The 25,116-nt window shown below is 42.1% G+C and overlaps 1 protein-coding gene and 1 pseudogene across 1 annotated transcript; one reads left to right on the top strand and one right to left on the bottom strand.

Annotated features, from left to right (window-relative positions):
* Positions 1-10,161: 10,161 nt before the first annotated feature.
* On the bottom strand, positions 10,162-23,207 carry LOC145447047 (elongation factor 2-like). Its single transcript, XM_080325479.1, has 15 exons — positions 23,049-23,207; positions 22,482-22,696; positions 22,227-22,414; positions 20,378-20,592; positions 19,635-19,868; positions 16,400-16,513; positions 16,057-16,195; positions 15,181-15,376; positions 14,708-14,831; positions 14,542-14,648; positions 13,513-13,648; positions 13,313-13,456; positions 11,684-12,076; positions 11,033-11,165; positions 10,162-10,548 (listed from the first exon to the last, which is right to left on the bottom strand). Exons 1-15 carry the CDS (start codon positions 23,049-23,051, stop codon positions 10,355-10,357), a joined length of 2,535 nt encoding a protein of 844 aa, XP_080181605.1. The 5' UTR covers positions 23,052-23,207; the 3' UTR covers positions 10,162-10,354.
* LOC145447050 (uncharacterized) lies at positions 16,859-19,191 on the top strand (annotated as a pseudogene).
* Positions 23,208-25,116: the final 1,909 nt, after the last annotated feature.

Genomic DNA, 25,116 nt, shown 5'->3' with positions numbered 1-25,116 from the left:
TTCTGGGCTTTACTCAACTTTTATGAAAATTAAATGTTGATACTCCTTGAAAACATCCTCGAAATTCCTCAGGCTATCTTCCTGATTGGAGGATTAAACTACTTCTACTTGACAAACTGAAAATGGCAAAAAGTAAGTAAGTACGGTAGATCACAAAAAATTGCGAAGTAGAAGTAGCGAAAATCAGATCTATTTGAGTAAGTACCAGAAGTAGAGGAAAACTACTTGAGTATTTCGAAAAAGTAGAAGTACTTCGTTACTGACCACCTCTGGAATAGGACCGGGGTCCAACGCAGAGTTTGTCCTATAATCGAAATCCACTGTACAAGTTTAGATTTGTAACCTACTCACGGTACGCAGGTAATCTATAGTACAAGGAAGCGGCGGATTGTTCATATATGGCCAGGCCATGCAACACTTGCCTAAGCAACGTATTTCACTAAGCGGCAGCACTACTCTCATTCCGCGAACACTCGGAACTACCGATTAATTTTCAGCAATCTCTGACCATGATCACGGCTGAAGTAGGCTACTACCAGGGCAACCACTTACCAGGACCGGTGGTTGAGAACCACTGTTCTAGGTAATGGTTTCCTCAGTGGTGCCACATAACCAAGGCTGGCCAAAAACCGATTACCTGGGCTATTAGATTCCGAATCGAATATCACTCATTAGGGCGCCATGTAAGTTTCAATCTGCACGTTTTACGTGACAGCAGACACAATAATCCTAGTTCTACACCACATAAAGATAATTTGGTATTTACAGAAAGAGGCGCTTAGGTAGGGTTACCATATTTTGGAAATCCGAAAAGAGGACACGTTTTCAAAATTGTCAGACTTGCAATACTGGAGTAAAATCCGGGGTTGGTTGACTTTCCGGCTCAGCTCCCTTATTAGCAGCCGGAGCGTTACTTTAGTGCTGATTTACTGTTTCTCAGTCGAATTTGACCATATATTTAACCAGAATTCCCAAAAATGAGGAAAAATCGTTTCAAGAGGATGTATGATAACCCTACGCTTAGGTGTACCGAACCTCATGATACATATGCGAGATAGTGTAATGGTTATGCGTCCGGCTTCTCGAGCGGTAGGTCGCGGGTTCGATCCCCGGCCGGGTCATACCAAAGACTCGAAAATGGTATCCGCAGCTATCCTGCTAGGCGCTCAGCAATCACGGATAGCAGTGGCGGCTCGTCCTATAGGGCAACTGGGGCATTGCCCCACCTAAAATTCTGTTCAATAACAATTTAACCATTTATAGACGCACAGCGCTCAATATATACCGAGATCACAGCGAAACCCGCGTTCTTCTTGTGCTTTCGCTTGCAAATGCCCGTACATAGAGAAGTCTCTGCGAAAATCGAATTCTCTTCTGTGTTTTCGCTTTGTGAATGCCTAGCCGGGGCTTGCCCCGGTAGCGCTCATGACAAGCTTTCACTATCTATTCTCTCAAAGCCGCGCACAATTAAGAAACGGTGATATACTCTCTCCTATTCGTAAAATGGCCGAGCAACCGGGGCATATATGCCTGTCGCCCCTAAGGTGTGATGTAACAATCGTATCTATATCTGAACTCGGATACCGTGATATGCGTTGAGTCGACCTTTGTTGGTATAGGTCGATTTTGATGGTGTTTCACACCATGATAATTCTTGAAACTTGGTATGTCATGTCGTGATGGTGGTATTTAACACTGCCCTAAGTTTCAGGGTTTCTACTCAAAGTTTAGGGTAGTAATTCCGTTTCCAAAGTCGAGTGTGCGCTGATCCGTAATGTATCGCAAACATATTTCACGCAAAGCCGGTATTGGTCTCCATTAATTTTAACGATGCTACTTAGCTAGATCCGTCATGAGCTTTTACATGGTATGTCTTGATTTTAGTATCGAACGCTGTGCCAAGTCTCAAGGTTGGCACTCAATGATTAGGGCAGCAATTTCGTTATCAAGTTCGAGTATGGTAGAGATGTGCGCTGATCTGACACTTAGCCTACCTAACGCATTGCGGATTTCACGCAAAAGCCGGTGTATCTGTGTTCCATACTGAGATAGGTGATGAGATGATGATATCATGAAACAGTTTACTAACATCCTCGGTTTGCATTCAAATATTTAGTTTTATTTTATATTCTCCAATGTCAATTTCACCGTGGAATGGTGGCCTTCGGGCCATTTGCTCACAATTACAACCCCTGTCAAGCGCGATAGCTGTTTCGTTTTCGATGGCGGCTAACAGCTTATCGCTTGATCAGCCTATTACTCAGTAAATTTTACGCAAAATTCGGCGTTGATCAATTCGTATTAATTTTGACAGTGTACCATACCGAAAACGGTCATGAGGCTACTTCTCGATGATTTCATGTAACAGTGTACCAAGTTTTCGGCTTTCATCCACGTATTTATTCGGTAATATATTTTCCGAAGGCGGTTTTGCAGCAGACATATAGACAGTAGACACTATAGACCGTAAGCCGTACGTGTCGTGTGACAATCTCCAGCCTCAAGGTCAAAATCTCCCAAGCTGTACCGGGACCGAATTTCCGAGGCTGCTATCCGTAGTTCTTCAGAATGATGTTTTGGATTCAATATGACATTTCCTTGTCCAATCTATGAGATAACAATTGCGTATGTGTCCGAACTCGTTGACCTTTCCAGTAAGGCATACGCAATCTCTCGATTTATAGTCATTTCCATTTCTGCAGATAAGTAGTTAGGTCAAGTGCGAACATGAATCGTGTTGAATCTTTGCTCCGTACGCCGTTTAGCCAGCTGCCTTTAGAGCAAAAATTAGAGGTAAAGCGACTAGGTCCGTATCAGCCTAGAAATTGCCCATTGGTCCAATCGTACGCCGGAGGAAAACGCACTCGTGCCTTTTCTTCAGCGCATTTCGATAAAAATGAATGGCTTACTTATAGCGAGGATAAAAACGCCTTGTTTTGCTTTTACTGTCTTTCAGTTGACAGTGCCGGTACCGGAAGCAGTGGCTCTTGTTGGAACAAAATTGGTTATCGCGATCTGAAGCATTTGTCAGAGCGTGTGAAAGCGCACCAAAAATCCCAAGTGCACATGGCTAGTGCAGTTAAATATAAATTGTTTGGCAGAGTAAATGTAATGTCGCAGCTCAATGAAAGTTATCGCGTATCAGTCTGCAAGAACGATGAGCTTGTAGATAAGAATAGGCATGTTCTCTCTTGGATGATTGATGCCATTAAATTTATTGGAGTTCATGAATTGCCCCTTCGAGGCCACGATGAGAAGGAATGCTCTCTCAATAGGGGGGTATTTTTGGATCTAATTAAATACACGGCTTCCATGGATAGCATTTTGCGCGAACATCTCGACACCGCGACAGTAGCTAAGGGTACCTCAAAGACTATTCAAAATGATGTGCTTGATTCGATATATCACATCTATCTACAGCATTTGTTTACCGAGATTGTTGACGCTGAATTTCTATCTATTCAGTCTGACGAAACAACTGACATTACGTGTTTGTCACAACTAGTCGTGATTTTTCGGTTCACGAAATTTGGTATGCCAGTCGAACGATTCCACAGCTTTGTGGCTGTTGACGATCGCACTGCTGTCGGAATTTCTTACGTATTAAAAAAAACATAACAGCCCTATTCAGTTGAGTCGAAACTTATTGCGCAAACCTACGACGGCGCAGCAGTCATGAGCGGATCGCGACATAGCGTACAAGTTTTAATGAAAGAAGTTTACCCGCATGCGCATTTTTTGCATTGCTACGCGCATCAGCTCAATCTTGTAGTGAAAAAAATGTGCTTAGGAATATCTTCTGTCAAGATATTCTTTGCAAATCTTTCTGGGTTCTCCTCCTTTTTCTCTGTTTCGCCAAAGCGATCTGATTTATTGCGCGACATATGCAAGCACCGGTTACCTAGATGCGTATCAACACGGTGGAACTTCCAATCCAGAGTTGTGCAACGAGTGTCAGATAGTAGGGTGGAGCTTCTGGAATGCTTCTCAGTGATTGAGAGCTCTCCTGTCTGGGATGATACTTCCATACGTGAAGCGGCGGGGCTTAAACGACTCCTGGAAGACGAAGAATTTTTGTTCTTTTTGAAGCTTTTTTGTGACATCTTCATGCACGTCGATACACTGTACAGCACTTTTCAGTCGCGTATGGCCGATGGTACTACTGCGCAAATGTGTATTGCACATTTTTGTGAGGCAATTTCGCATATTCGGGAGAATGTACACTTCGCTGGTGACACAGCACTTTTACGTCGTGGGATAAGTGTGCAAAACCTGCTTGTTGCGGCTTACGAATGTTGCGATATACTGATGTCGCAAATCCAACATCGTCTGAATAGTGACCAGTTGGTTACTTTCGCCCTGTTAAATCCGAGAAATTTCCCTGCCTACAAAATTTATTTTCCTTCTGGACTAATTCGCAGCGTGCCTCGTTATTACCCGATGATCGACATTGCTCGGTTGGAGAGCGAGTTGACTTGTTTGTATTCTAATACATCCTTTTCGGAAGTTAAAACCACTAGTGAACTTTCAAAATTCCTAGTTGAAAATTCGCTTTCGATCAACTTTGCTACAGTAAGTAGCTTTCTGAATATCATTCTGACCACCCCGATTTCATCCGCGGAATCCGAGCGCAGTTTCAGCACATTGAAACGTATCAAGACCTTTCTCAGAAACAGGATGGGCCAAGATAGGCTTAATGCGTTGGCTGTTCTCTCGATTCACAACGACGTGGTTCTGGGAATTCCAGATTTCAATAAACTCGTTATTGAACATTTTGCTAATAAGAAATCACGTTGCGCACAATACTTATACAAGACATAAATTAATGCTGGTGGGCGGACGACTGTACACATCATGTTCTTTCCGAATAATTTCAATCAAAAGTGAGCCCAGGTAACTCAACCATGTCTATGGCTAAGGAAAAGTGAGTGGTTTTCATCCTTATTACTCGAGGCACACTGACAGTTAATTTACCGATATATTTTGTTATGGCTATGGAAAAAAAGTAAAAAATTCATCAAGATGAAATAATTTATTCATGAAATTGTTTAATGCGATATGTGCTCGCATTTCAATTTAACACAATGCTTGGATTCCTGCTTGAATGATGGCAGGCAGACTCGTAATTAATCTTCCATGGACAACAGCTGGCTTTTTATAATGTTTTACGTTTATGGGTGCCACCGCTTTGATTGCCTATCCCCTGGTCGTAACGCATCAGGATCGTGTACCAAACACTTTCGGACGGGCTTAGAAAAACGAGGGCAAATCGATTTGACTCGCTTTCGGGACGAGAATCCTACCATATACTATACAAATCAGGTCGGAGGCGCTGCAGCACTTTACAGAATTGCTGAGCATGGAACGATTAAAACACCACAAGGTGTCATGCGAATGCTCTTTGTAGGTAGTTGGTCTGTGTATTTTTTGGTATAGTCTTACTCGGCGCTTGCGTAATCTCTACCACGAAATCATAACGCATGCTACTAAGGATACCCTGATGATTGATTCGTGGCATGGGAACGATTCTTAGTTCGCGTACATTTTGTAAAATAATCATTTGAATAAAAAACAATGAATACAACATTTGTTACCGCACTTCAAGTCACGCCACCGGCAAACCTCTCGCGGCACCTACGTTAAAAATCATTGTTTACGGGAAATTCATGTGACCATCATGAACGTTGAAAAACGCTACTGTGACGTCATATTGATAACAAGTCGCTTGCGGCCCTTGCCCCACCACCCGATATTGTCACGAGCCGCCACTGACGGATAGCATGGAGGAGAAAAAAAAACGGGGGCGCAGACTAGATGACCTCATGGGGCCGTATCGCAACTCCGTCGCCAAAGCATCTCGATGGTGCAGGCGAGAAAGAATATCATATCTCTCTCTCTCTCTCATATGAATAGCATATCCATAATCCATATATATTCCTGAAGCTTTTCGAGATGACACTTCTCAGACAATACCATAGGCCAGTGGTTCACAACCTATTTCGTCTCGTGGACCCTTTTGCCGATATTTGAGCTAACCCCCCCTGCGAAAAAGTTGCCCGGTGACTATAAAATGTGCTTTTTAACGCATAACCACTTGTTGACTGAGCATTATATGGCCGGCCATGCCAAAACATATTCAGATATGCCGCGGTCTACTTCTGTATCAATTATTGAACACTAGGTGAACAGGTATATAGAAAATAACTAAATTAAAAGAAATTTGGTCGTCACTTTCCGTAGTGGCATCATTTCACTGAAGTTAGCCTGATTTTTACCAATCGGGTAGCTGCGGACGAACACTAAATCACGAGCCTCACTTCATCAGGAATTTCTACGGAGCCTTTACATTTAGCTAAAAATCCTTCAAAGACATACAATTCTAAAGAACTTGTTTCATACAGTTCTATCTTGAAAATAAAACCCTGTATCAACAGATACAACCCGAAAGCAAAATTCAATGAGGGGGGAATTCCCCCCCGGCTGGGAACTACTGCCATCAGACATGGGGTGATTACTTTATGAATGTAATCGATTGCGATTACGATTACTTCGGAATCACGCGATTACGATTACGATTACGATTACAGCAAAATCAGGAAGTAGTCGATTACGATTACGATTACATTGAAAAAGTAATCACGATTACTCACGATTACATTTGTTTTGCTTAGGACTATAATCTTAAATGATATATGGGAAGGCAATACAAGGATTGCGATGAAAAGGCTTAATGAGATATCAACTTTCTTCATACATCTTGCGTCTTTTGCTTATTACGTCATAATATATCAATTGCACAACTTTATAGTGCATGATTTATCGCATCCAACGATTTGCATTATTGCCAGGTCTTTACCTGCCGCGCCCCAAATTCCTTAATAGAGTGGGGAGCGTGCTCGAAGGGGACTGAAAAGTATTTCGTAAACCAACAGATATTATAGAGCATTTTCGAGAATTTAATTAATTCTTGTAAATGTTTTTTGAGCTTTGCGATTCAAATATCTCTAGTACAGGGGTCACCAACGCGGACCAAATGAGTCGTCCGCGGTCGCTGTAGTAGTGGTGGCTGTTGGGGTGGGCGAGGTGGGTGGCCGCCAGGGGGGGCTGGCCGAAGGGCTCCCCTATTTGGATTATGCGCTTTTTTCAGGGATAATAACGAATAAACGTGGAAATCCGTGTAAGGCAAGAATAGGATTCCGTACAGATGTGTCAATCATCATCAAATCTCTGCATTTGTTAGAAACGTACCATATCCCGATAATCATCACGTCTCTGCATGCGGTAGAATTACTTAGTTTTAATGTCGTCTATCTTTGCACACATGAAAAAATAGTCATGGCCGAATCCAGCACCTGGCCAAACCTTGATAGATAGATAATAATAACAGATGCGAAAGAGGGGTCTGTGGGGCGAAGCCCCCCATAAGTTACGGATAGATACTTATAGGGCGGCCCCCGGTAAGTCTCGCCCAGCCCCCCCCCCCGTTCGTATGGCCACCACTGCGCTGTAGCCAATATGCAAATGAGAGATTTGATAGTTGAAGCTCGTTTCATATGAGCAGCAGTTGAACATGGGTCGGCCGACGCCAAGGAACATACGAACGCAGTCGCTCGGGGCGTTGCTTGTCTTCGTCCACGCGGCGGCTCAACGGAAATCTATATAGTTAATATTACCGAGTCTAGACGCGGAGATCGGCGCTTCTGCGCGCACTGCAGCAACGCAACTGAGCTTGGAGGAGCTGGTGTGAGTCCCTGCGAGTGAGCGTTTTTTTATTGGTAAGGGGCGGAAACCCGGCCCAGTGCTCTGATTGTCTTACTTTAAGTGAAGAGATCCAACTGAACATGGATAAACGACGGGAGTAGGCTACGTGGTAACCCGTCGGTCGTCGCAATAATCAGTACACATCACACAAGAAGTAGCTTTTTGTTTCAAAGCAGTTGGTGACCCCTGCTCCAGTAGATAGCTGAGTTTGAAATGCATACCTGTTCCCCTCAAGAAAAAACATACATAGGCTATATTTTATGGGAACAGGCATTTCGTAGCCGGTCATTACGGCGCCACGATCCCACAACACACCAAAACATATATGCAGTTTCGGCCAACACGCAACTCCACGGGATGTGATACCAAAGAAATACCTTGGCCGAAACTTAGGGTATTTTATTGTCAATAGCCGCGCTGAGTGGGCGGGACTAATAACTCTTGTCCTTCCAATCTGGTCCCACAATGCAAATGCACAATGCAAATGTCACCCGGCGCATCCACAAAGGAATAAAGCCATGACAATTTGTGTGTGCGTCTCACAAAAGATATTCTTTTAGTCTGCTACGTTTGGGCGAGTACAATATCTTGTGATTATACAACGGACTGGAGGTCGCGAATTAACAACATACAGTAATTATAACAACATACCAGATGCTATGAATATGAATTACGTGCCCCAGCTTTACAGGTAAATCTTACACTCGGGGCTCAGAGAGGTTATAAATGAATAGTAATATAATGCAATTACCAATATTATTGACGAAATTCACTTTTGAAAGTTGACCAACGGTTGAACAGGGGAATTGCTGTTTTGGCTGAATTGCTGAATGCTGATTCTAGCTACAACCCACGCTAACATGTCAGGCTATTTAAGCGGATGGTTATGGCGGCAGGTCCAAATGCTAAGTAACGAACTGTGAAATAACGATTGACGCCCGTTTCAAGTAGTTATATGAGAATAAGATATGGTTAACATAAAAATTCTGCCTTCAACTTAATACATATACAGCGAGCTGCTGTTACGAGAAACGGCTAAGCACGGCTAGGTTATGATATATATCAGCAGCTGTTTATTTGTAATGCTTCGTTGTGGAAACTGCAATGTCTTATTCGACGAGTACAAAATTCCGAATCTTCGTCAGGTGCACGTTAGGGCTCTTCAAAAATGACTTTTTTTCTCAAATCGTACTGGCTACTTGATAAAATTGTTAGGTTACCTAATTTAAGCCTACACACACAATTTGGTTCAATTCCAGCAAGTAACCACTTTGCTACAGGAGAAGAAAGTTTCTAATTATTATATAAACATAAATAATAAAAAATTTGAAAATTTTCTGTTCACCCCATGAAAGTGTTAGGCTGTCTATAGAAACGATCCTCACCAAATTTGGTTCAATTCCAACCAGTGGATGCGGAATTATTGCCGTCGAAAAATTTGGATTCGAAGAAAATAGTATTTACGGTGAGCACAGCTATAATAAATAAACAAAGAATCGGTCACCGTAAATACTATTTTATTCAAATCCAAATTTTTCGACGGCAATATCTCCACTTCCACTGGCTGGAATTGAACCAAATTTGGTGTGTAGGCTTAAATTAGGTAGCCTAACAATTTTATCAAGTAGCCAGTACGATTTGAGAAAAAAAGTCATTTTTGAAGAGCCCTAGGCACGTGAATACGTAGGCCTCCTGCTCGCCAAGCAACAATGGTAAACTGCGTTTAACTAAGCACAACTAAACATTAATACATAACTTACTATTTGAAACTATAGGCAGAGTGGTGATCAATATCCTGCTGCGAGATAGCGGCTTCTGTAGTGTATTGAGAACCTGATATACACCACGGGAGATGTTCTTACAATCACACTACAATGTCCATCGCATGTCTGTTTACTATATGTGGATACTTGTTACGCAATGACGAGCGGAGCTAATACTTCTGACGTAATAATGAGTCAGTGGCGTTTTAAAACAGACGTTTGTGCTAACGCTAACGTGGTATATTATCTCATTCTTGTTCACGAATATTCAGTTTATGTCATAGTCCTTGTACAAACAAAAAGTAATCGTTCATTCACAAACAAATCGATTATATATGGGAAGTAGTCGATTACGATTACCTCGGATTTATTTCGAATGTAATCGATTGCGATTACTTCAAAATGCTGTAATCGTCGTAATCGATTACGATTACTAATCGCGATTACCCCATGTCTGACTGCCATATGCCTAATTCATTGGACTTGTAACAATGCTGTTGGTAGCATTGCTTCTAGAGATGCCGTTCCCGCCATCGATCGTCACTGACTACTGCGTTCAATTAATCACAATGCTCGGATTCGGATCTTGTATACGCCTACCTCACCCAAAAAAGACAAGTCATCAAATGCACAGACGCCCCATTTGCAATTTATTCCTCAGATACCAGTCCTGTATCACACAACACAGGTCAAGCATTCACACCATAAACGATGAATAGGTCAATGGTCAGTCTCACAGCAGCAGACTGTCAATTGGCAAACGGTTTCAGTAGGATTTCTATTCACAATATATTATGGTAAAGGGAGATCCTGGGCGCTCCACGTGACTCCTACAACTTGTCATAGAAACGGTCCAAAGGCGGGATTTCAGGTTTCAAACCCTTCCTGGTTCTGATACCCGTCACGATCTGGTTGACCTTGGTGCCCTCCTCCAACGGGTTGCCCGGCAACGTGTTCCAGTGATCAAAGACGCACTGCGGGAACGCCTGTCCGCCGGTGTGCGAACGAAGATCGGCGGTGAACCCTGAAAACCCACAGTAGAGAGTAGTTTTGTGATATGCTTGCATCAACATTACTGGTGAAATTGTCATGAAGCTGGGTTAGGGGGCTCTACACCGTGTTAGATGGACATAATATTAAAAAGTTGCACCATAACTTCCAAAGCGCTACTTCCTACTCGATTAGCAATGCCATCTACTATCATCACCACTGCTTACCTCAACTAAACTGCCGTGGTATCTTAAAAATACAGTTCCTTCGTAATATCGGACGAGTATCTCAAATTCATTCAATGCCTCGAAGAAATGCCAGACATTATTCTTGAAAGGTTAAGAAGCGAAGACCTGTCACCCCATTATTACACAGACTTGAAGAGTAGTCCTCACTTTTCAAGAAATCTTACAATTGTACTTCAGACACAGTGGCTTTCAGAGAAAAAAGGCTGCCGGGAAAGTAGTTTTCACGCCATCAACTTCAACACGAGACATTTCCCCTCTACAACAACTCACCAAACGACTCGTTCACAGGCAGGTTCGCCTTGACGTGGAACATCGGCGTGCCCGCGACTTGAGACTCTTCAATGACGTGGCCTCTCCTTCGGTTCAGCACGCCATAGATTCCGCCGACAGCATTTTCTGGACACTGCGCAATAAGCACAAAATTCGAATCAGACTGCGAACACTACACAAAGTGGTCCGCTTAATTCGGACATTCCGGCACCGCTCACTTTTGACCGAATTAGACAGAGAAACAGCATTGTCCGAATCCATGGCTATGCGTAACACGTATCAAAATTACTGCACTGTAGTGAAATAAATTTAGCCCCCTGTGTGCGGGCACTGCACATCACATGAAACAGCCGCATTCCCAATTCAGCTACTGATCATGTTCAATTTCCTGCATTCAACGATGGCGTGTCATTGCAAATAATATGCATAAATTTTGTATCTGTTGACCTCCCGCAGAACACCCGAGACAGGCTCACGGAGATCCTGTATTCTGTGGATTGGAGGCTACATTGTTTAACCGTAATCGCTCATCGTGTGCTAAAATGAACTGAATAAGCCGAGAATAGTCTGAATCAAGCTTTTTACGTGCAATTTTCACTACGTTATGCTCCCGGCATTTTTGTTGAATGTAGAGTCGACTTCATTACGTACTTGAATCTCCACGAGATATATAGGCTCAAACAGCGCCGGGCTAGCGGTAAGCTGGCAAGCGTACAGGACCCTTCTAGCGGTCGGAATGACCTGCCCTCCACCGCGATGGATGGCGTCGGCGTGCAGGGTCACGTCATGGATGTTGTAGCAGACCCCGCGCACGTTCTCGTCGCACATTACGCCCTCCTTGGTGGCCCACTGGAAGCCGGCGATGCACGAATCCTTGATTTCGTTCAGGTACTGGACACCCTTCGTGACGTCCATCAAGAAGTTGGGGCCTGTCGTGTCCGGGCCGAAACACCAGATCTTACGCGCCTCGTTAACGTCGAAACCGTATTCGTCGGCCAGGATGCGAGCACGCGACTTGAGCTCTTGACGAGGCGTGATGTCACCCTAAAAATGGAAATTTGCGTCGTGTCAATGTAGCTATGTTGTTAACGGTTACATGATGTCATCATGCTTGTTGATATACGCGGGAATAACGCCATATCGTCACGATTGAACCAAGTAGCTCATGTCTTATTTTTCAAATTGATAAAAATTCAGGATTTTGTACAATTTTCACATTTTTCAGCCACATTGTTTCAAATTTAACCATAGCCAAGATGCGGCCGAAAGAAAACGGTAAGGGTCTTTAAAAAACAACTTTTGTCCAGATTCACTGATGATATTGTTAGGTCGCCCAAAAAAACAACACTGCACACAGTGCACATCAATGTTGGCCCGATTCTAATTGGTGGATCCGAATGTACAGGAGTTTGAAAATTTTAAATTTATTGAAAAAATTACGTCAAAGTTATTGTCTAACGATCGAAATGCAACAAGTGTCATAAAATATTCTTGCTCACTTCCAATCAATGGAAGCTGAGTTATTGTAGTTTTAGCCTGAATATTGGGTAATCTCTCGGAATTATCAATCAAAATAACTTTGCCTCCACTGGTTGAAATTACATCAAATCTGTCTTGCATGTTCTTGTAGACAATTCGGCAATTTCATGGGGTTGACAGTAAAATTTGAAATATTATAAATTCCAAATTCTCGAACTCTGGCACGTTGTAATCTACCAGTTGGAATCGAGGCAAATTTGGTGCGCTGTTTTTTTGAGCCATCTAACAATTTATTCGGCGAATCCCCGGAACCCCCCCAAAAAAATGTTCATCTAGATTGGGAGCGGCTTGCAGGGAGTTTCTATCCTGAAAGTGACATTCTAATCTATCGACAACTTTGCTGCGTCACAGAATGAATTCAAGGCTGCCCAACTGAGAAAAGGTGGTCACGAAGCTACCTTGTCTGTTTGGGTCTACGTACATTTGCAAGCAACATTTTCGACAATGAACGTCAACAAGACAAGCTGCGTTCCAAAATAACTGATATTCACGTGCAGACTTAACTAAAGGTTTGTACATCGGACATGCAGCCATAGAATAAATAAATTATTGACAACTTTTATCGACCACAGATGTCCGATTGACTTGAACAATTGAATAAAATCTATTAAAAAACTATGTTTTAATATACCTCAATTCCCCCCCCCCCCTTCTCTCTCGGATGGCTAGACGTCTATTGCATCACAAATCGATGCGGCCACAACTATCGCAAACCCTACGCTAAAAAAAAACAACGCTCACATTTTCGATAGCCGTGTCCAAACCGTCGGGAAACGGCTTTGCTTTCATGTACAACCGGTTGTGCTTGTTTGGCGATTTCGAGAGGCACATAATACTGGATTCCTCCTGGACAGTCTCGCGATAGGAAACGACAGGGTCCGATTTCTGAAGCAAACGTTTTTCAGTGACGAAGACGCGATGAAAGCCAACGAGCCACTCACCTTCAGAGGCACGCAGGCGTGGTCCTCCTCCAGATCTTTCATGCAAATTTCCAAATGAAGTTCGCCGGCGCCAGCCACGATATGCTCTCCGCTCTCCTCGATCATACACTGAACCATAGGGTCAGACTTGGCAAGTCTAAACACAAAGCGCCCACCATGGTTCAGCTATTCCAAATCAGACAAGAACAGGGGAACACAACCCCAATGAGGCTTTTTGCCTACTTTTATCGGGTCGCGAAGGCGAAAATCAAACACCAATGACAAGATGTCAATTGAGCGGATGCTATCGGAGACTTATTACTGAATATTCTCGTTTTTTTTTTTTCGAAATAGAGGAATGCGAACCAGGTAAATGAGGTATCAGAGCAGTCGAAGTGTTATTTTGAAGCGCCTACCGGGGTTTTACCGGCGTCTGTCCATCACTATGAAGATTATAGAGTCGGGAGCATTTCTCCTTCACGGATAACTACAATTGTAGTGCTGTAGTAACAGTACAATACGTCCATACACACCACTCTGCGCGATCGAATAACTTGCAGATCAATATCTGTATTTCACTAGCATGTACTCGACTATACTTCGATTGTATATATATATAGAAGTGGTTCCTAAAGGCCGAACGCGTTGTTATGGTCTTGATCCAGGTTCTTAAGCTAAGGACAGAGGTCGACAGGTTCATCATTGCTTTTTTTGGGCACATAGTCACCAGCTTCACACATAGGCCGCGGGTAGATTTGGGCAAAGGTGCAGACCATTTACACACCGTGTTACGCAATTTAGATTGGAATCCATCTCATTTTTTTTTCAAATTGAAATTCTGAACAAACTTCTAATACATGTACTCGATTTTATTTTTTCCACACAAAACTAGGGCTCGATCCTATATATTGCTATTTACCTGCTATTATTTTTTACTCTCCATCAAAACAGTTTTGCCATGAATTGAAAATTGTCACTTCCATTTGCACTGGATTAGTAATTCAAATGCTCCTTCTACTCGAGCACTACCACGACCTTTTCCAACCCTACCTTTTCAGTCCTTCCACGAGTTTCGGCAAATCAGCGGGATTCTTCACTTCGACGGCGACACGGACCACGGGCGAGACGCTAAACTTCATCTGCTTCATGTTGTGGGCCTGCGAGAAATCGAAATGGTCGAGGTGCGCGCGGAACCGGCGTATTCGCGTTCACTCACAGTTGCAAGGGTTGTAATTGTTGCCGTTTTCACGATAAACTGGTCAACGCCGACCAAGCCGACAATGTTTCCGCAAGGCACGTCCTCAATCGGTTCGATGTAACGACCCATCATCAGGATAGTCCTACAAGTTCAAGCGCACAGTTGAAATATACAGAAAAATTGAACAAAATTTTCAGCTTTTTCAAATAAGAAGAGAATCATAGCTACAGCTAATAATACACCTAGTTTTTCTCCAATTTATACTAGAATTACTGAATTCATGAAATCTTGAACATGTTCCGTTAATCGCAGATTATACCGTTAATAGCAGATTATAGTTCATTCTTATGTACATGAGAATAGCAAGGAAAAGCAGACGTTAGACTAGAATTAGAGCGAAGAAACATTTCACAAGCTAGATTACTGGCATTTCGCACTCATCAGTCTCCCACGAAGACAACATGACCAGTTCCAGACCACCACGGTCCTACCTCTGAATCTGTTTCTTGTACAAGTCTTCCTTCTTGCCGGGAATGTACCGCGGCCCCAGGATGTGAACTTTCTGGCCGGTGGCAACCCTTCCGGAGAACACGCGCCCGAAAGCGTAGAACCTACCCTTGTCGCTGGTCGGCACCATCTTGCTGATGTACAGCACCAGCGGACCTTCCGGATTGCAGGCCTTGATACCTATTGAGTGCGTGCGGGTTTGGATGAATATTCTAATGTAGGAATCACAGAAATTTTTTAACACTCCCCGGAGCAATAAGAGATTTGAAAATTTATCGGACTTGCATTACTCGACGGGACTAGCACCTATAAAAGTAGAAAAAGTTTGATTTTCTTTAATTGTTGATAGGAAATACCAACATAGTAGCCTACCTGTTTGTACGCCATGACCTTATCTCACGAAAAAAATGTGTAAAAATAGCAAATTTTCAACTTTAATGGGCAGACCGTTAGTATTTCCCGATACTGCAAAGATATTGCAGTAAAAGACAACATCCAGATATATGTTTTGCTACATTTTGTTTGGCATAGGGGTATAGCATGGTGCTGGTGACAGAAATTTACAGCAAACTTTTGTAAAAAGAGTGAATTTTCCAATTTCAAAACCAAATTTCCTAAAGATAACTTGCACATAACATTTAAAACTTGAGCAGCATTGCAATCTAAAGGTATGGTGTTTGGCATGTCGAAACACTATTTCTCCCATCAAGTCAAAATTCTGTATGCTGGAACTACATGATATTTTGCTTACAGCATCGCAACACCAAGCAGTTGCGAAAGATTCATAGCGATGGAGTGGCCGTTCGCGAGCTAGCGTTGCTCGCCCATATAAAAAACAACAAACTATCCACAACAATTACCGAGCGCGGCTTCGTCGTCCTGGGGTCCTTCGTACAGCATCTCGCAACGGTACTTCTGAGATCTCACCGGCGACGGCAAATGAATTGTTATCATCTGCAGCAAAGTTTCGCCGGCCGGCAGCCACGTACGCATAAACACCTGTCACGAAACGAAATCAGCGATAGCGGCATTTGTAGAGAGGCACAAAGCTTAAACATGCGGTTGAATAACATACATTGAAAACCGAGACGACCGACATATTTTTAAGCCAGTGACGTCACGTGTTGTGACATGACTGTTGACATGGATCACTCATAAACTGTTTCGATGACGAGCAGAATTACAAGAGACACTTATCCTGACCTTCATCAGAGGCTTGCCGATCTTATCCTTGTCGTCGCCTTTTAAGACGACCCCGGTGTTCTCCATGAGCTTCTTGACCGCCTCCGTCTTCTCGTTCATGATCGCGTCGAACACCTTCAAAACGAAACAAGGACAAATGAGCAGGGCACAATAATTCGGGTAAGTAGTGAGAGATACTAAAAATAAATTTATCAACGAGAATTTTAGCCTTCGCTCAACGCATACCAAACCTATCTTCCACTAAGTCATCAAACATGAGGATAAGCAGGTTAGTGGAAATGACTTATCTTACAAGTTGGGATCAACCCACAGCCTTGTCACAAAGTACAATGAAATAGGTAATAGGTATTGTCAAATAAATACCAAATTATCTATAATGTGACGTAGAATTGGCATTATATCCTTCGTGGTACCGCAAAAGGTACACATTTGAGCTTTCGACTGATGCTTGAAACCCCGTAGGGGGGGGTGGGGGAACTTGAGTAGGTGGAGAAATTTGAGTACATTTGACTAAAACTTCCGCTGGTCCAACATTTCTGCTTCAAATTTGTCAGTTCTGCCTTCATTCAGTAGCTCACTATGCAAGCTATAGATAAGACTAATAACCAATTTCCTTGCAGGAAAATTGTAGCTTACACATGCAATTGAAAATTTGTGACGCATTTTTTCATTTTTAACACTGTTTTTCAACTTCTTCACAGGTGACATAAAAACGGTTGTTGCAAAACGATATACCACTCAAGTAGTGATAATTGATCATACTACAGGGTATAGCTATGGATATTGTCAATGGTGGTGTGAGTAAGTTTTAATTTAAAAAATAATTTTTTGGGGTATTTTGGTTATAGTATGCCATAAGTGGCGGGTAAATTGAGTATACCATTGAATGCGGAATTTCTCAGTCCTACGATTATCAGAGGGGTTGCAAATACTCAATTGAATCTTGTTATGCAGGTTTTGTTAAATATTAGAGAATACAATTGTTAAAACAGTCAAAAGATATGCCCAGGAATTATAAGAAAAAGCGAACTCCTACATACACAACACAGCAATTGCAACAGGCAGTAAAGGAAATTAAGGGAGGAAAAAGCCGTTATACAGTCTGGAAAGAAACTGGAATTCTATATGAAACTCTCAGGAGAAACTCAATTCGAGAAATGCAAAAAATTGGAGCCCCAACTGTACTTAGTAGTGAGGATGAGAAATTGATCGCAATTGCATTGGGAACCCTGGCTGATAAAGGATTCCCACTTGATAGGAAAGATCTGAAACTGATGATCAAATCGTTCCTGGATTTGAAGGGAGTTGAAACACGATTTGTGAACAATATACCAAGTATTGAATGGATCAGGAGCTTTGAGAAGAGAAATTCAGGGATCTCGAGAAGGAAGTCGGAGATTTTGACAAAAGCAAGAGCAGAAGGCCTGTCATGTGGGGTAATCGATTCTTTTTTCGGTAAATACCTTGACATTCTGAAACAAAATAACTTGGAAAACCAACCCACACGTATATTCAATTAGGATGAAACTGGCCTAAGCACTGACCCCAGGTCTCAAAAAGTTTATGGGACAAAGGGAAGGAAGCAGTCATACATGATGCATTCAACCTGTGGAAAAACAACATATTCCACACTATTTTGCTGCTCAGCCGCTGGATCCTATCTGCCTCCCTTTGTAGTCTACAAAGGCCTCAATATCTATGATACTTGGACATCTGGAGGCCCAGAGGGAACACATTATGCTGTTACCAAGTGGATGGATGCAAGATTGTGTATTTGAGAATTGGCTGAAGGAATTTGCAACTCAAATACAATCGTTGGATAAACCCTGCCTACTTATTCTGGATGGTCATGGCAGTCATATTACATATAAATGCTCTGAAATTTGCCGAGATAACGGCATAATCTTATTTTGTCTTCCACCTCATTCATCGCATGCTCTGCAGCCACTGGACGTCGGGGTTTTCAGGCCTTTGAAAATAGCCTGGAAGAATATTCTGAAAAACTGGGCCCGAGAAACACGAATGCAATCGGTATCAAAAGCCATATTTCCGACCCTACTGAAAAAATTGATGACTGAATTACAATCTAACTGGGCTGTGGGGGGTTTACAGGAAGTGGACTTTACCCAGTCAATGCTGACATAGTAAAAAACAAGGCAGTTGATCGTGTTCAGCATGAAATTGTCGAAGAAAGCGATGTGGTGAAAAATTTGACACAGGCTATTACGAGAGTAGTGTCACCAGCAATATCAAAAGAGACAAGAACTGCTTTAGATAATCACAATGCGAAACGGAGACGTGTTCAGGCCAAAACAGGTGAGGTGCTGACATCAGAAGAGAGCATGGCCAGACTTCAAGAGGAGGAGACAGTAAGAAAGCTTAAGCGCAGAGGTGGAAAAACCAATAAAGTTGTGGCCAGTCATGTTGAGGAGGAGGAAGAAGCCACACAATCTACAAGCAGTTCCGAGACAGACTTGAGAGGAGTAGAGGACTTGGTGGGAGTAGAGAAGGTTAGGAAAGAGGAGATCAAAGAGTTAGACTGGCTTGTTATTCAATATGGACAGAGAAAGTTTCTGGGTCAAGTAGAAAATGTGATGGGTGAAGGAGAAACACTGGAGATTAATTTTGTTCGGTACGAACAGAGCCGGCAACCAACAGGATGTATATTTTCCTATCCCTGCAACATTGACATCGAGAATATTTCATTCAATGAAGTAATTGGAAAAGTCAGAGCACCAATTCCAGGAAGAAGAGGGGTTCTCATATTTGATTTTAATGCAAACAGTTGGTAAAACATCACCATTGAATTATTTCGTTCTGCGGTTCGTTCCGAAAAAGCTTCTCTTAAACCAACCGTAGCAGATTTTGTTCCAGTTTCTTTTTTAAAAACTTGTTAATATACTCAATTTTCCCATACAATGACTCATTTGGGTATAGCATGGGGATAAGGCTTACTTCTAGTGCTATTTGGACAGTATACTCAATTTTGCCACAAAATTGGGGTAAATTGAGTATACTAATTTCGAAAAAAAAAATTGCGATATTTTTCTACTCTTAGCTGATTGAATCCTTAAACTATTTGCAATCAAAAATTCAACCATACAATGTAACAAATATCAACCAACAACCTTTTTATTGGACAGTTTATGAATATGACAGCTCCTCGAACTTGAAAATATACTCAAATTCCCCCACCCCCCCTACTCGATTTTTCCCCGGAGTTTAAATCACCCACCTGGTAAATGGGATCCAGTACAAACTGGTTGAATCCGCGGACGTTGGTGTCGCTTTTGTTCTTCGACCACTTCTTGGTTTTCTTGCAGAAAAAGTTGTCACCCCACAGCCTCTTCATGAGCTTATCGACAGGGACCTTGAATTTCTCAGAGTACTTCTCGGCAAACTGCTTCAAGGAGAACGCCCACCCGTGCAATCCAGAACCGAATCCGACCGTCCCAAGCTGCGGGTAAACCTGGGACGCATAAAATATACACCAAGTGTCAGTGACGTCTGCCCAAACTTGATCAAATAGATAGAGCGAAACGATCCAAGCTCTAATCCGGTGTTTTTCAACCTGTGGGATGTTTCGTAGTTGTGCGGATGAAAATCGTTTACTTTCAAAGACATGGAGTATTTCCGATAACCCTAGCCGGAAATTCAAGTGCAGTGGTTCCTCAACTTCACAAAGGTTGAAGGGCACTGCCCTAATCTAATTTCTGCTTTTCCTGGAAATGTTACACGAGAACTGTATACTGTGAGACGAACCAAAGCTTAGTGACCAGACATTGGACATTCTCACACGAACGAACGCTGATTTAATATGAACTCAATCTGACTCATGTTCGTCTCCCACTAGGAAATGAATTCAATTCTAAAGATTTCGGGAATTCAGTATCAGTATCTAATCTGCAAAACTTATGATGATTCGAACCTAATTTGGAAAGCCGAAAATTTTCTAATACAGGGTACCGGTACACTTACAGAGATATTGCCAGTAGGGCCGGACTCTTCGTTACCGCCATACGTGGCAATGATGACATTGACGTTCTCGACGATACGTTGAAAAGTTTGGAAGAGATCCTCCTTCTCCAGTTGAAGCTCCAAAAGTGCACGGTCCATTTTGTTCATGAACAGAATAGGAACGATACGTTCGCCGATAGCCTGACGCAGGACAGTTTCCGTCTGTACGCAGACACCTGGAGAAAAAAAGAGGTCCATGGTGAGTTTTCACGTAGACAACAAAAACCTCGCTCATGATTAAACAGATATCATGCATTCCAAGCACAGAAATCATTGCTAAGGTTGAAAAGCCAATTCAAGAAGCGGCATCTCAACTCACAACAGCTGTTGAACATCATATTGTAACATCAACAGATTGTTACTTGCTTGTCAACCAGCAGTTGTAATTTGCAAATAACACAAGTTCAATGAATTCGCATTCAGCATATGACAAGACTGCTACATAGGTACTACAGCAATGGACATGAACCCCATGAAGGCTTTGCGTTAGGATGCTCATAACTTTCTTAACCAGCATCTTGATTTCGAGTCGATTCTGATTTGCCAATATATGGTAACGACATCAATATTGATAACAATAATAATACTAATAAGAGCTGATGCATTTCCAAGTGTCGAGTTCACATTTTCTATAGCGCTGGACGTTCGCTGGAAAATAATAGTTAACAATAACACCAGAATCAAATGTTCATTTCCATAATACCCCAACAAAGAACCTAACAAAGAAGTAGAATCAAATAGAGGGTCTAGTTTACTTTCTAATATACAAGCATATGACCATCAAGTACCAGGGTTCCCACAAACTTGTCAACATTGATGGCGTTTATTATTCCATATCAAATCAACCCAAAATGAGACTTTTCTTTTCAAAAGTTTCAGATTTTGTTGAAATTTGGCTTCAAAGCATTGTCAATATCGGAGTTCATATTCATCAATTAGTGAATTACGCCAAGTATTTCTTGAGTTATCGCATGATGAGAAACAAGCTTTTCACGCTTATTCAACCCTTAAATCGAAGGGCTGTTTTCAAGCAAATTTGAAATTGTCCACCAATGCGTTACTTTGACATTTGAATGTTGATCATTCCTTATGTTGCATAAATTGATCTATTCTACTATGCAAGCTAGGAATTGATGAAAATCTGAGACAGTGGATATATCAGAGTTGTTGATTCAATGTTATCGTCCTTGGGGACATCATAAAACAGAGTGGAATCGGTGGCAACGGCGATTAATGGATTATCTCGAGGTCACAAAGCGATACCAGAGTCCAGATCCAAAATAAGGCGCTTTACAATGAACGCAAGCAAGCGTGACATTTGCAAAGCAGTGAATATATGGCTTAACCCTAATCTGGCATAGCCTATACCAGGTCCAGTTTAGCACATTGTGTCGTAATTCAGTATCGAATCAGAGCGAAAAATGTTTCCGTCACGCGAGAAATCAGTCCGTCACGCACATGTTGTGGAAAACAACCACCCATTCCAGTCCGGCATAAAACTAGGGTTCGGCCAGGGTATTATACGGTCAGGATTGTTGGCATTGGCAAGGGTAATGCCAATATCGAATCAATGTCTGTAGTGCACAAGGATTAAGCTCCCTGAACACCAAAAACACTGCACTAAAATCACTGACATTTAGACTCGAGGCTTTGAATGAAAGAATGATCATATCATGCCGTAAGCCTAATCCAATTATAAGCCTTAAAAATGAAGACATGATGCTGTATCTTGATGTGTGATCGTCATGTTGTGAAAGCAGTCCATACTACAAATTGGAATTCATATATTTCTCCACGCCAAGCAACTTACCGCTGACACAATCAACGACAACCAAGGCCCCATCCGTTACTCTCAGCGCCGCTGTAACTTCCGACGAGAAGTCAACGTGGCCTGGTGAATCGATCAAGTTGATGAGGAAACCATTCACGTCTTCCTTGTCATCGTTTTTAATCCATTGCATGTCGCCTTCCTTCATCTCGTAATACAGAGAAATCGCACTGAAAGATTGAAAGTGGGTGATAATACATTTTGTTCGATAAGTTTTATTCTAAATATAATAATTACGTTGACTTGATGGTAATGCATCTCTCCTGTTCGTCCTTTCTGGTGTCGGTGAAACGTGTTTCTCCGGCTTTGGAACCAGCGATAATTCCGGCTTTACTCACGAGAGAGTCGGTCAAGGTTGATTTTCCATGATCAACGTGCGCAATGACGGACATGTTTCGGATGTTTTTCTTCTTGTCCATGATCTCACGGATCTGGTCGACAGTAAAATTCACCTGAAAGGAATAATACAGATGTTAGATAGTGTACAAGCCACTTTAATCAGAAATACCTGCGACTCTTCCATACCAAGCTATTAAACGTAGTCAACACCAATTTAGGACATTCATTATTTTGCCTCCTTCAAGCCATACTCATACAATACCAATATACAACGACAAATTTATACGTTACACATAATCTTTTCAGTAGACAATGACCAAATATGACAACATACGCCCTAGTTAGACGTAAATTGTATCTTCATACATCGTATTTTCCTTGGAAGTATACGACAAAATATTTCTCGGGAACTAACAATTATTGCATTACGTATCATATTTCACTAACATATAGGTTGACACGTACCATTTTGGCTGTATTTTCTTTGTCGTCTCCCTCCACTCAAAAGTTACAACCCTCTTCCAATCGAGGGCTTCAAAAAGGATCGATGCGAACGAAAATTTTGATTACGTCACTTCACCACGACTCAGATATTGCGAAATAGGTACTCGATGGATTACGTCTTGCCATATTTATTTATTAAATAACTGAAAAAACCTTTCAATTTTTCTGAATGCAGGATTTTAAAATACGGTGCAATTGTATTGATACGTCGGGCTTATCTTGAATCGAGATTTATACTTTGGTTTTAACAACTTGGATGTCCACCGCACGTATTATTGGTTAATCACACGGCTTTAAATACTCCAATCACTGGCGTGATCAGAATATTCAATATACTATTTTTACTTATTGTTTGAAAATTTGAAACAAACTGTCCCGAATCGAAATTTCTGATGACTTCGACATATTTGAACCACAAAAATACTTTGTGAAGTCCATTAGACCAATGATATATATACAATGATTGGAAACTGCCACGCCCCTTAACGCTATAAGATAGGTTCCCGTTCCCGGCGAAATCAGTCCGTCGCGGGATGTGCTTGAACAAAGGCACGGGATTGCGTATGTCGAGGCGACTGTGGTGGAGTGCTGCAATCGACCTTGCTGGCGTAATTCACTGATTATCCCAAATTGGTCTAATTTTTGCTGGTTTCTTGAGCATAGTGAGGCAGTGCTGCATACTAGGATGTAATATAACTTTTAACAATGCACATTTATCAAAGTACCGACTAGCTGCCAGGCATTTTAGCATCGGACCATCGGTTGCAACCATGCATGTACGACACAGCCGGGTAGGTCACACGGTACCGAAATTCGCTAGCGACTTCGTTTCTTTCTTTGCTCCACTCCTTCGCTAGCGAGCGCTAACGGGGTCGCTAGCAAGGTCGCTAGTCAAGACGCTACCGATGCGTTTCACTCGCGAGCTCGCTAGTGAATCTTGTTGTGACAGTATTACGTCACAGCGGAGAAAAAGTTACTGTGAAATAGGGATCAGTTGTTCGGAAACCTCCGCCGTGTACGGACCTAGCCTAGTAGGTGATACATTGACACATGATATATTATTTCGCCGATTTCTGATTTGATCATCGTGGTCACTTCGTTCATCAAGCAGCCGTAGTGCCCTACAAAGCTCTTCACAACTGACCAACACCAAGCCAATCGCAGTTGAATAAATCACTATGATACGTGATACCGCATTTCACTGCTGAAATATGTGTTCATTTATTGAATGCCACTACCAATGAAAGTATTGCCTCTGCAAATAGCTGTCAGTAATGCCTTGGACTGTGCGTGCAATGTGCATATAGCATTTTTTTGTTGTTTTCAACTTCTACCATATCACCCGGTCGGCTAACATATCTTGGTTGTACGGCAGAATACCTTTTCGAATGATGCCCAATGTTGAAGCTTTGTAATAAGTACCGTACCGGCGCAGTTTCTCGCTCCGAGAAAGACGTACTGTACTCGGTTAACCTTTTCCCACCCCATTATGACGTCACACTCGCCTTAGTGAAAAAGTGAGATTATCGCGAGTGATGTCGCTAGTGAATATTGTACGTGTGGCCTACGCTGCCAGGCATTTTAGCATCGGACCATCGGTTGCAACCATGCATCGGATTTCAGATCACGATGCTGCATCGTTACTTCGTATGGCTAACTAACCAGATCACTGGATATTATATAACGTCTTATCTGACAAAGCACGGTTTTGTTTTTACTCCTCATCCTAATTCCTACGTCCCTCGATAAAAATGATATTATTTCTTTAATTATATACTATATACGCAAATCCAACACTTGCATATATTATAATACTTTTTTCAACGACATACTGCATATAGTTCGAAAACGTTTTTTCTTTTTATTAATTAACGGGTATTTGCGCATCATGAATGAAACATGAATACTTGAATTGTTGTTAATTACGACGCTACGGTTGTCAAGGAGCACGGTTGAATTTATGATTATTCAATTACATGTTCAACAGCAGCAATTGTAATTGTAATGTAATTGAAGCATGCAAGGAGTA

The sequence above is a fragment of the Botryllus schlosseri genome, chromosome 9 (assembly GCF_051294905.1).
Source record: "Botryllus schlosseri isolate E-star chromosome 9, Bs_hap1, whole genome shotgun sequence".
NCBI lineage: Eukaryota > Metazoa > Chordata > Ascidiacea > Stolidobranchia > Styelidae > Botryllus > Botryllus schlosseri.
The sequence above is the reverse complement of the archived record's forward strand: the minus strand, read 5'-3'. Positions and strand labels throughout refer to the sequence as shown.